At 44.7% G+C, this 12,486-nt stretch overlaps 1 protein-coding gene across 1 annotated transcript in view; it reads right to left on the minus strand.

Moving 5' to 3' along the window:
* The window catches only part of SORBS1 (sorbin and SH3 domain containing 1), an 88,142-nt gene that overhangs the window by 14,823 nt on the left and 60,833 nt on the right, over positions 1–12,486 (minus strand). The window contains exons 19-22 of the mRNA XM_056849463.1: positions 9,581–9,748; positions 7,713–7,759; positions 553–667; positions 342–467 (exon numbers count right to left, since the gene is read on the minus strand). Coding sequence (XP_056705441.1) covers positions 342–467; positions 553–667; positions 7,713–7,759; positions 9,581–9,748 — 456 coding nt within the window. The remainder of the gene's footprint in view (positions 1–341; positions 468–552; positions 668–7,712; positions 7,760–9,580; positions 9,749–12,486) is intronic.

The raw sequence follows: 12,486 nt of genomic DNA on the forward strand, positions 1-12,486 counted from the left end.
GGTTTCCCCACTCCACCACATGAGCGGCAGACTCTAATCTGGAGAACCAGATTCGATTCCTCACTCCTCCACATGAGCGGTGTACTCTAATCTGGAGAACTGAGTTCAGTTCCCCACTCCTCCTAGCTTGGGCTAGTTACATTTCTCTCTGAACTCTCTCAACCTCACAAGGAGTCTGTTGTGGGGAGAGGAAGGGAAGGAGATTGTAAACCGGTTTGATTCTTCTTAAAAGGTAGAGAAAGTCAGCATATAAAAAACAACCTTTCTTCTTCCCAGCACCTAGAAAGGCTCCTGTGGAAAACAAAAATCCTCACTGGTTTTACAAGATCCGCCATCCGTACCTTTTTGAAAGACATTTCCACTTGAGTGTCCCCACTGAAATTATACTTGGCAACTGCATCTCCATATTCCAGGACTTGCAACGGTGGTGTTTTCTTTGGCTGGCATTTTTCTGTGGCGGGAAGCAGCTGAAGACGAAAGGTAGACAGACATCAGGACTCTGAACGACACTCATAACTCTGACCCACAGTGTCTTAACAGCAAAGCAATTACCTCTATATAGGATCGTGGGAAGATACCCACTCGGCCATGGTGTTCTCCTTCATACCAGTTCTGATCAATCTGCTTATAAATGTAAACAATATCCCCTTTCTGCAATGGGAGTTCCCTGTTAATAACATACAGGTCAGACGTTAATTGCTGTAGGATAAAAACTGAAATGTAGACAGCAAACATACAATAATGGTCCTATCCTCAGGGCTTAAGGCCAGATTAAAGTGAAAGCAATCTTTTGGGTAATTCCCTCTAAAATTAAGGCAGCTCTCCAAAAAGAGGGAGACCTAGATTTAGGCCATTTGTGCAGGGCTGTTTCCCTCATGGTCACCCCGCCGACTGCTCTGGTACTTCGTCTTGATCATGCTTGGCTTTCCCGACTGTCAGAGGTCGCCTCGCTCTCTCTGTGTGTTTCTGCGCGTTTTTCCCGCATTCTCACTAAAACAGCACCCGGAAGACATGGGCAAATGTCCTCTGGACAACTCAGGGGTCTTCCTTCTCATTCTGTGTTTTCAGGGCAGCTTCGCACATTACAAAAAATGACACATGTTCAGCTGACCACTACGTTCCTTGTAAGGTGTGTGAGACGACTTCTTCTTTGCGCGAACAGGGTTAAGAATTGGTTCTTGTAGGTTATCCGGGCTGTGTAACCGTGGTCTTGGAATTTTCTTTCCTGACGTTTCGCCAGCAACTGTGGCAGGCATCTTCAGAGTAGTGTCTCTCAGTGTCAAGGGTGTAGGAAGAGTAATATATAGTCAGAAAGGGGTTGGGTTTGAGCTGAGTATTGTCCTGCAAAAGTATTGTCCTGTAAGTATCAAGATAATGTGCTAATGAGGGTATGGTATGTTAATATGGAACCATTGTATCCTGAAGTGATCTGTTAATGTGTGTAATCCAAAACTAATCTGTATGGCTATTGTTGAATGTTGTCTTTGTCTGGAGGTTTTTCAGGGCAGGAAGCCAAGCCTTATTCATTCTTAAACTCTCCTCTTTTCTGTTAAAGTTGTGCTGATGTTTATGAATTTCAATGGCTTCTCTGTGCAATCTGACAAAATAGTTGGTAGAATTGTCCAGTCTTTCAGTATCTTGGAATAAGACCCTGTGTCCTGTTTGTGTCAGTCCATGTTCAGCCACTGCTGATTTCTCAGGTTGGCCAAGTCTGCAGTATCTTTCATGTTCTTTTATCCTTGTTTGTATGCTGCGTTTTGTGGTCCCGATGTAAACTTCTCCACAGCTGCAAGGTATACGATATACTCCTGCAGAGGTGAGGGGGTCTCTTTTGTCTTTTGCTGATCGTAGCATTTGTTGTATTTTCTTGGTGGGTTTAAACACTGTTTGTAGGTTATGTTTTTTCAAAAGTTTCTCCATCCTATCAGTGACTCCTTTAATAAATGGCAAGAATACCTTTCCTATGGGAGACTGTTTTTCTTGAGTTTTCTGATTTTTGTTTGGTTCAATGGCCCTTCTGATTTCATTCTTGGAGTAGCCGTTTGCTAGCAGTGCGTGATTTAGATGGTTAGTTTCTTCCTTGAGAAACTGTGGTTCACAGATCCGTCTTGCACGGTCCATTAATGTTTTGATTATTCCTCTTTTCTGTCGGGGGTGGTGGTTGGAGTTTTTGTGTAAGTAGCGATCTGTGTGAGTTGGTTTCCGGTAGACCTTGTGACCTAACTGAAGGTTTGATTTACGGATGACAAGGGTATCAAGAAATGGGAGTTTACCCTCAATTTCCTTTTCCATGGTAAACTGAATGTTTGGATGGATATTATTAAGATGGTTTAGAAAGTCCATTAATTTTTCTTCACCATGGCTCCAAATGGTAAATGTATCATCTACGAACCTGAACCAGACTGTAGGTTTGTAAGGTGCTGATTCTAATGCTGTCTTTTCAAAATATTCCATGTAAAAGTTTGCTATTACTGGACTGAGTGGACTTCCCATAGCTACTCCATCAATCTGTTCATAAAATTCTTGATCCCATAGGAAATAACTTGTTGTCAAACAATGGTGAAATAAGGCTGTTATAACTTCTGGAAAAATCTGGTTAATCAATGAGATTGTGTCTTTAACTGGAACCTTGGTAAAGAGGGATACAACATCAAAACTGATTAATATATCCTTTGGATTGAGTCTTAACGGACTGATTTTGTTGATGAAGTGAGTTGAATCTTTGATGTAAGAAGTGGTTTTTCCAATGTGGTCCTGTAGGAGGGTGGTCAAATATTTAGCTAATTCATATGTTGGGGAACCAATGGCACTCACGATGGGTCGGAGTGGAACGGAATCCTTATGAATTTTAGGTAGTCCATATAATCGTGGTGGTTGTGCTTCAGTCTTGCATAGTTTTCTGTGTGTGTCGGGATGAAGAGTGGAATTCTTGATCAGAATGCTAGTTTTCCTGGTAATTTTGCAAGTTGGATCTCGTTTTAGTTTTTTGTATGTGGCAGGGTCCAGAAGTTCCTCAATCTTCTTTTTGTATTCTTCTGTTTTCATGATCACTGTGGCATTGCTAGCAATATAACACGCAAGGAGAGAAACGCCATCAAGACCTTCAATGCAGATCCAGAAATCATTATTCTACCAGCTGACAAAGGCAATGCCACAGTGATCATGAAAACAGAAGAATACAAAAAGAAGATTGAGGAACTTCTGGACCCTGCCACATACAAAAAACTAAAACGAGATCCAACTTGCAAAATTACCAGGAAAACTAGCATTCTGATCAAGAATTCCACTCTTCATCCCGACACACACAGAAAACTATGCAAGACTGAAGCACAACCACCACGATTATATGGACTACCTAAAATTCATAAGGATTCCGTTCCACTCCGACCCATCGTGAGTGCCATTGGTTCCCCAACATATGAATTAGCTAAATATTTGACCACCCTCCTACAGGACCACATTGGAAAAACCACTTCTTACATCAAAGATTCAACTCACTTCATCAACAAAATCAGTCCGTTAAGACTCAATCCAAAGGATATATTAATCAGTTTTGATGTTGTATCCCTCTTTACCAAGGTTCCAGTTAAAGACACAATCTCATTGATTAACCAGATTTTTCCAGAAGTTATAACAGCCTTATTTCACCATTGTTTGACAACAAGTTATTTCCTATGGGATCAAGAATTTTATGAACAGATTGATGGAGTAGCTATGGGAAGTCCACTCAGTCCAGTAATAGCAAACTTTTACATGGAATATTTTGAAAAGACAGCATTAGAATCAGCACCTTACAAACCTACAGTCTGGTTCAGGTTCGTAGATGATACATTTACCATTTGGAGCCATGGTGAAGAAAAATTAATGGACTTTCTAAACCATCTTAATAATATCCATCCAAACATTCAGTTTACCATGGAAAAGGAAATTGAGGGTAAACTCCCATTTCTTGATACCCTTGTCATCCGTAAATCAAACCTTCAGTTAGGTCACAAGGTCTACCGGAAACCAACTCACACAGATCGCTACTTACACAAAAACTCCAACCACCACCCCCGACAGAAAAGAGGAATAATCAAAACATTAATGGACCGTGCAAGACGGATCTGTGAACCACAGTTTCTCAAGGAAGAAACTAACCATCTAAATCACGCACTGCTAGCAAACGGCTACTCCAAGAATGAAATCAGAAGGGCCATTGAACCAAACAAAAATCAGAAAACTCAAGAAAAACAGTCTCCCATAGGAAAGGTATTCTTGCCATTTATTAAAGGAGTCACTGATAGGATGGAGAAACTTTTGAAAAAACATAACCTACAAACAGTGTTTAAACCCACCAAGAAAATACAACAAATGCTACGATCAGCAAAAGACAAAAGAGACCCCCTCACCTCTGCAGGAGTATATCGTATACCTTGCAGCTGTGGAGAAGTTTACATCGGGACCACAAAACGCAGCATACAAACAAGGATAAAAGAACATGAAAGATACTGCAGACTTGGCCAACCTGAGAAATCAGCAGTGGCTGAACATGGACTGACACAAACAGGACACAGGGTCTTATTCCAAGATACTGAAAGACTGGACAATTCTACCAACTATTTTGTCAGATTGCACAGAGAAGCCATTGAAATTCATAAACATCAGCACAACTTTAACAGAAAAGAGGAGAGTTTAAGAATGAATAAGGCTTGGCTTCCTGCCCTGAAAAACCTCCAGACAAAGACAACATTCAACAATAGCCATACAGATTAGTTTTGGATTACACACATTAACAGATCACTTCAGGATACAATGGTTCCATATTAACATACCATACCCTCATTAGCACATTATCTTGATACTTACAGGACAATACTTTTGCAGGACAATACTCAGCTCAAACCCAACCCCTTTCTGACTATATATTACTCTTCCTACACCCTTGACACTGAGAGACACTACTCTGAAGATGCCTGCCACAGTTGCTGGCGAAACGTCAGGAAAGAAAATTCCAAGACCACGGTTACACAGCCCGGATAACCTACAAGAACCAATGAACTCTGACCGTGAAAGCCTTCGACAATATTTTTAAGGGTTAAGAATCCTCAGATTTTCCCAGCTATGGAAGGGCTGCATTAAATAAAACAGTTGGGAATCCTATGCAACAAGACAGCACCCACTGTGCTGATGTTTAACCCTTAAATAAGCATCTGGAAAAGCCCTTTATATGGCAGCACAAAGTGAGACTCGGATCACGAGAACAATCCTTACAGAGCACAGAGCCTAGCTGGTTTCCCGGCTAGAGTCTGTCTATCTCAAATTTCTTGAAATTCCTAAATACCGGAGAACTTACATCCTCGCACGTTTCAATGTTCTACCTTCAGCTCTTCTTGGTGGCAGATTCCACCGCATTCCTCTTTCCCAATGTCTCTGTCCGTACAAAACAGGGAAAGTGGAAACTACAGGAGGTGTCTTGTTGCTCAGCCCTTTCTATCATGACATTAGATCCCAGTATGTAGTTCCCATCCTGTCAATTTTTCTAGGAAGATCTGAGGAATTATTAGGGCTGTTGATTCGGTTCGGCCTGAACTGAAAAACAGCCGAATTTCCCCTGATTCGGCGGTTTTTAGTTCGGGACGAACCGAACTCAAAAATGGTGGGCAACCGGGGAGCCGAATTCAGCGAGTTCGGGAGTTCACGAATAAATCTGGCCAATTTGGGGAGGCAGTAAGCAGCATAACCGTCAGTAAGCAGCATTCTCCTTCCCCGGCCAATCGGTGGCCAAGCTGGGTCTTCTTCTGGCCAATCAGTCAGGATTGAGTACTGGAGGAATCAGCTGATGTGCAGCCCGGCGGGGAGAGAGAGAGAGAGGGAAATCCTCGTGTGTGTGTGGGTGGGTGCTTGTGCATTCACTCCTTTCTGTGGCTGCAGGGGGCGTATTTTTGGGGTACAGACCCCAAACTTTCAGCAGAGATTCAGACAAGCCTTCTTAAGAGGCCACCCAAGTTTTGTAAACATTGGGTCAGGGGTCCTGATATATGGGCTCCCCCCTTTTCCCTCCCCCCCTTTTCCATTTACGTGGCTGCAGGGGGCACTTTTTTGGGGATACAGCCCCCAAACTTTCAGCATAGCTTCAGACAATCCTTCTTAATATACCACCCAAGTTTTGTAAACATGGGTTCAGTGGGGGCAGAAATATCGGCTCCCCCCTTTTCTCTTTCCGTGGCTGCAGGGGGCGCATTTTTGGGGGTGCAGATCCCAAACTTTGAGCGGAGCTTCAGACAAGCCTTCTTAAGAGACCACCCAAGTTTTGTAAACATTGGGTCAGGGGGTCCCGAGATATGGGCTTTCCCCTTTCCCCTTTTCCCTATTGGGATGAATGGGATCCTGTATGCATCTCCAGAGCAAAACGTCCCGTGCCTAAATGGAATCGTCTTGGATTACCCAGTCCTCCCCAGCCGCTCCTGATGGAACAGAAGACAGCCACAGTAAGACCCCTTTGGGGGCTTTAATCTATAATTTTTCTCCTGTGTGTGTGTGTGGGGGGGGGGAAGCAGAGTCTGTGTGTGTGTGGGGAGGGAGCAGTTTCTGTGGGTGGGGGGGGGAAAGCCAAAGGGGGCTTTTGCCGGTTCTGCCTGGGGTGTGTGTTCCCTGTCGAGTCTCTCTCTCCCTGGTTTGAGGGGGGGTTTCAGTTGTGTGTCTTCAGGTTTTCCCTCATTCATAAGAGCGGTTAGGTCTATTTGGATGCTTGCTCAAAACTGGTTTTCAAATGGTGACTTAAAGAATGCATTTGGAGTCCCATGCAAAAGGGGAAATTCCACCCCTCCTGCTCATTATGCATAGCTAGCTGCCTCTGTCCCTTTCCATGGTTTGCAAACTCCCAGGTGTCAGGTGTTGCTTTGCACAGTTGCAAAGGTGTTGCTGTCGTGTTGCTTTGCAGTTGTGTTGCAATGCTTTGCAAACTTCTCAGCTGTTTGTCAGGGCTGGGAGCTTTGTGCGTGGGCGGCAAGCTCTGCTCAGAGATGCACAGTAAGGGTGGGGGGACCCCTTTCGGGGCCCATATCTCAGCCCCCCCTGACCCAATCTTTACAAAACTGGGGGGGGGTCTTTCAAGAAACGTCCTTTGAAGCTCTGCTGAAAGTTTGGGACCTCTACCCCCAAAAATGCCCCCCGAGAGCCGCGGAAAGGCGCGGTTGTGTTTTTAATGGCTTTATTCGGCCGAATTTTTTCCCCGAACTTTGAATTCCCGCCGAATTGCACGGACCCGAAGTGGGGGAGTTCGGACTTCAGCATATCCTGAATCTAAACGGGCCGAATTCAGCCGAATCCGAACTATACCGAATTTTTTTTAATTCAACAGCCCTAGGAATTATATGCTTCCCTTCTTCTCACAGACTCTTCCCAGTAGATAAACCATCCAGGTAGCCAAATTTTGTCTTCGGGCAAGTGGAATAGGCAAACGGCAAACCGAGACTAACAATCCTTCTCTGTAGATGGCATCACCTCCTCTTTTATAGCCTACTCTATTGATTTAAATTTATCACCTGTTAATCTTATTTTACTACCTTTTCCTTTTTAAATATCTATATGGAGCTGATTTCATATTGAAATAAAGACTGACTGACTGACTAGAGTCTGTCATTTGGGTAGGGTGGTGTGTGAGCATGCGCGCATGTGCACTGGACATGAAAGGGATGGTGGAAACAAACAGCCAACCATTTTTTACTCACTTTAGTGTCTGAGCTCTGAAGTCAAACTTTGCTCTGGCAGCTCGCATCTGAAGGTGGAAAAACGACACTGTTAAAAGGACTGTCAAAGTTCTCTACATATGGTGAAACGGTATGTAAAATTCGCTCCAGCCATACCGATGCCAAGCACAGATGGGGAGGGGGGGGCAGACATACCTCTTGGTTTTTTTTGTTTTTTCTTAAATGTGTCACTGGAGATTCTGAGCCTTATGTATGGGTCTAAGGGAGGAAATACCCCAACTCCCCCCACTTCCTGGCATGAATGAAAACTGAAAGGTAAGCACAAGGCTTATAAAGAGGACCTTCGTCCAGCTTTTCCAGTGCTACAAAAAAACCAGCAAAACTAGTTTTCACAGAGACCGGAGCCAGGCACACAAAACGAATCTCTACAGCGCTGCCTCCGCAGCTCTGAAGGAACTATTTTAAGCCTGTATCAGAAAGCAGCACAAGGCAGGCCTTGTTGATCGAGGGCCCTAATCTGCTTTCTGGGCCCTAATCTGAAAAGCCGGCGGCTTAGTAACAACCCGATAGCCCAGCGTAGCCTGATCTCGTCAGGCCTCAGAAGCTAAGCGGGGTCAGCCTGGGTTAGAACTTGGATGGGAGGCTGCCAAGAAAGATGGGGGTTGCTATCCAAGGGCAGGCAACTCCGCTCGTCTCCTGCCTTGAAAACCCCACGGGGTCGCCACAGGTTGGCTGCAACTTGACGGCACTTGACTATAATTAATGACCACTGCTCCAGTGACAACGAGATCCACAGGATTTAGGATCAACTTCTCTTTTGAGGACAGGGCTGCAAGATTGTCCCCCTCCCAGCAGCACACCCTGAATTTTCCCCGGGGCTACAGAAGTCCTCCCTAAAAGCCGACGGCACACCTGAGCCAAGCACGCTGCGAACTGTCTCATTTCTGTTAATGATTGCCTGGAAAGAGACAATGGAGAGGAAGTAGAACAGAGAAACAGGATCTTCGAATGTCAAGTCTGCACTTCCGAAGGAATGTTTTTTGGGTCTGAGTAGGATGGGCTTCATGGCTTCACGGGCTGCATGCAAGGAAACCTGTGCACATATCCTAGACACACTAGTGCTGGCTTGCAGGATATATTCCCCAGCCCGGTTCAAATGGTCTGACAAGAAGGTAAAACACTGCTGGGTTGGTTTTACTGGCATGAGGACATACTTCAGAAAGTTTGATACTTCTCCTGTGATTTGGGTTGGGCTCTGTTAGGAACTGAGGCCCAGGGTCCCCCGTTCTTTTGAATTATGTCCCCTCGAAAAATACCTCTCTCCTTTGTCTCTTTCTAAAGAGAATGAAAGCACTGCATTTTGATTAAAACACCCCTCCCCCCCAAAAAAAACCTTGAAACATGCTGAGATATCATCACATTTTCTACCCTGACATGGAGGAAAAAATTAACAAAAGAAAGGAAAAAGAAAGAACAGCGCCGTTTGGTTAACTGAGACAGTCACTCACACGGCCAGAATCAACAACAAGACAATGAAATTTCTAAGCGTCAGGCACAGACAAGGAGAGAACGGAGCATTATGTGATGCAGAAGATGTAACAAACGCCCTCTGATTTGCTCGCTATAGCTGATATTTAAAGGCATGCACCGGCAGTCTTTAGCAGGCATGCTTTATCATATACAGCTCCGGACAGAGATATTAATTCATTTGAACACGGCCAAAAGTCAAAAGCAATTTCTAAGTGAAGCCAGAATGGGGGGGGGGGAACAAAAGAAATAAAAAAACCAACACACTTCTCGGACAGCTAAATGTTGGCCTAAAAGCACAACGCTACGAGAGCCAAGTATGACATTGGGTCAAGCAGCAGATCGAGGCGACTAGAACAGACCTCTGACCCAGATTTTCTTTTTGCAGTATCGTCTACATTTAGGAGGTCCCCAAACCGCTCATTAGTGATAAATTGATGGTGCGTAGGAATGACCCCTGTGTGCCTTCTAGCTGCAATATCGGCTTCTTCTTGCTCTCGCTTAAGCCGTCTCTGGTCCTCTAAAAGTTTCTGCCATAAAATTGCATAAAATGGGCAGTAAATCATCTAGTTTATGGCATTTACAAATTGCCAGCAGATTATTAACAGTAACCAAATATATAAATATAGATATATTACTCTCCAATATATCCCAACAAATATAACGGAAAAGTTTCAAGAAACCACACAGGGCTAAATATAAGTGACCCACACGCAGGACTGGACCAACCACTAAGAACTCAGCAGAATAGTGCTGCAGAGAAATCAGAGGCCTTTGTAGTAGTAGCCCCTAGCTTGAACGGTCTTTAGAAGAATTAGGTCTTTTTATGCATTGCTGTTTCACTCGCCGTCACCCCTCCAATGACCTCCGGTCTTTGTTTGGATTCTGCATGCCGTTTATGACATGTCAGAGGTCACCTCACTCTCCGCCTGCATTTCCTCATGTTTTGCCCGCATTTTGAGAGACCTGTTTTATCTCGAATTTGAAAACACGGACAAAAAGTGGGGAAAGGCAGGGGGAGAGCGAGGCGACCTCTGATGGTCAACACAAAGACCCGAAGTCGTCAGAGGGATGATGGCGAGTGAAACAGCCATGCATAAAAGACCTTAGACTCTTTCATGGAGAATCTCTGGCAGTGTAATTCTGCACACCGGATACCAGGGATCGACCAACTCTGTTGTGCATTCTTCCCAGGACATCTGGCTGGCTGCGGATGAAACCAGGATACTGTAGTCGTTTATGCATGGGTACTTTCACTCACGTTTGTCCCCAGTCTGTCTCGGTTGTTCCTTGGAGTTATGCATGAGTTTTCCGTCCATTAGAGATGACCTCACTGCCAGCCCTCACAAATCCTGGACCTTCCCATTCCTCTCTTAACCAGATTCTTCCCTCTCCCCTGAGCTCAGCCCAGGTGAAATCCCCATGCATAAGGCAAAGCACGGGACACACAAGCTTGGTTTTGCTCACAGCCAATTACAAAGCAGTGCGTAAAGAGGCGGGGATTCAAATGCTCCCTGCTTCCTGGAAGCTCTTTCTGAGCAGAAGAAAGGCTTTTTAAAACCGAGGCTTGGATTTCTCCCCCACTTCTTTTCAGATTGCTCAGTTTTTTATGTTCTTAAAATGTTTTTTTATGGGGCAGTTGGGTTTGGGGGGGGGATTTTTCTCTCACAGTAAGCACTACAAAATAAGCCAATTACAAAGCAGCATTTAACGGGGCAGGGACTTGATTTGAGCTTGTAGACTGCTGGTACATAGATTCCTAACAGGAAAGTGTGGGTCCAGTGAGCAACGAACCTCAGGTAAAACTCCCATGCATAAACGACCTGGGACAGAGACACCCTTTGGTCTGATTCAGCAAGGCAGTTCTCGCACTGTTATCCAGACATGCCCCAATGGGAAAGGTGTGCCCAGCTGATTAACTTGCTTCAGCTGACAGTTTGTGTAAACAAAGTAAAACTTTAGCAAGGGGTGGGACTGCAGCCTCCAGGCATTCCTCAGGACAGACCGCAGTCAGAAAATGAGATTGGCAATAGACCAAGCGATCTTAACACTGAAACTGCAAGCAGAAATTAATTTTTTTTAATCCCTCTAAAGGATACAGAATGTGCACAAATATTCGGAGTTTTTCCCAATTACTCTTGTGTGATGGCTAAGTATTTCGGAGAGAAAAGGCAATGATTGGTGCAATGGAAAAATTTAACAATGGTTTTATTGCTAGCATGGGTCACTTCCCCCCGAGAAAGCTTGCGCAAAATGCATAGGAGTACTTTATTTATTAAACTTTTCCCTTGCACCAATCGTTGCTTTTTGTCTCTGTTTTGTTTCGGTGCGGCCCCCTTACTTTTTGTTCAGAATTTGTGAGCCCATTTTCCACTACGGCTAAACTGAGGCACGTTATAGTGAACAACCCGCTTGCTGTCTTGTAGTACAGTGGTCTTCAACCTTTCCACACCTGGAATCCACCTTTAACCCCCCAGGAGACATCAAAGTGCTATCATGTGACAGGAAGTCACATGGGAGCAGAGTCACATAGGAAGAGGGGGAGCTGGAGTTAGGAGATGGGTGGAAGACCAAGAGAGCGGGGGGGGGGCAGGAAACACAAGCCAAGCATCAGGACGGATGCCACAATGGGGAATAAGCCAAGGATCAGGGTCACAGAGGAATCCAAACTTTATTTGGATGCAAGCTGCCTTGAACCCGGCCTTGGTCAGGAAAGGGTGGGTTAAAAAAACCCCAAATAAATAAATACATCTTCTACAGCACCTTAATGGACCTAGCATGGCTCTCCTGACGCACCTCTCAATGTCCGTGTGCAAAGAGAGGTGGGGAGCATATTACTAGCAGTGGATTCTGCCCATAAAGCTGTCCGCTCCATAGGTAGAGGTTGCCAACCTCCAGGTAATGACTGGAGATCTCCTGTTATTACAACCAATCTCCAGGTGATCAGTTCACCTGGAGAAAATGACACCCAAAATCTCCAGATATTTCCAAACCTGGAGCTGGCAACCCTATCCATAGGGCCTCTACGACCCTGCACGTGGGGGATCTGAGACCCATAGGTTGAAGGCAACAGTCCTAGCAGGTCTGGAAGCAAGTTATTCAAAGAGATTTGATTATATTTAGGGAGAAAATTATGGTAGGTAAGTTCTTTCTCAAGGGGAAAGTACAATCAAGCCAAATTTCACCTTCGAGCAACTAACTAGTTATGGTTCCTCTCATGCTGCCTAACTGGAGGGGCTTCTTCACTTGCTCCCTAGTTTTACCTACT

The sequence above is a fragment of the Euleptes europaea genome, chromosome 5 (genome assembly GCF_029931775.1).
Source record: "Euleptes europaea isolate rEulEur1 chromosome 5, rEulEur1.hap1, whole genome shotgun sequence".
Lineage (NCBI taxonomy): Eukaryota > Metazoa > Chordata > Lepidosauria > Squamata > Sphaerodactylidae > Euleptes > Euleptes europaea.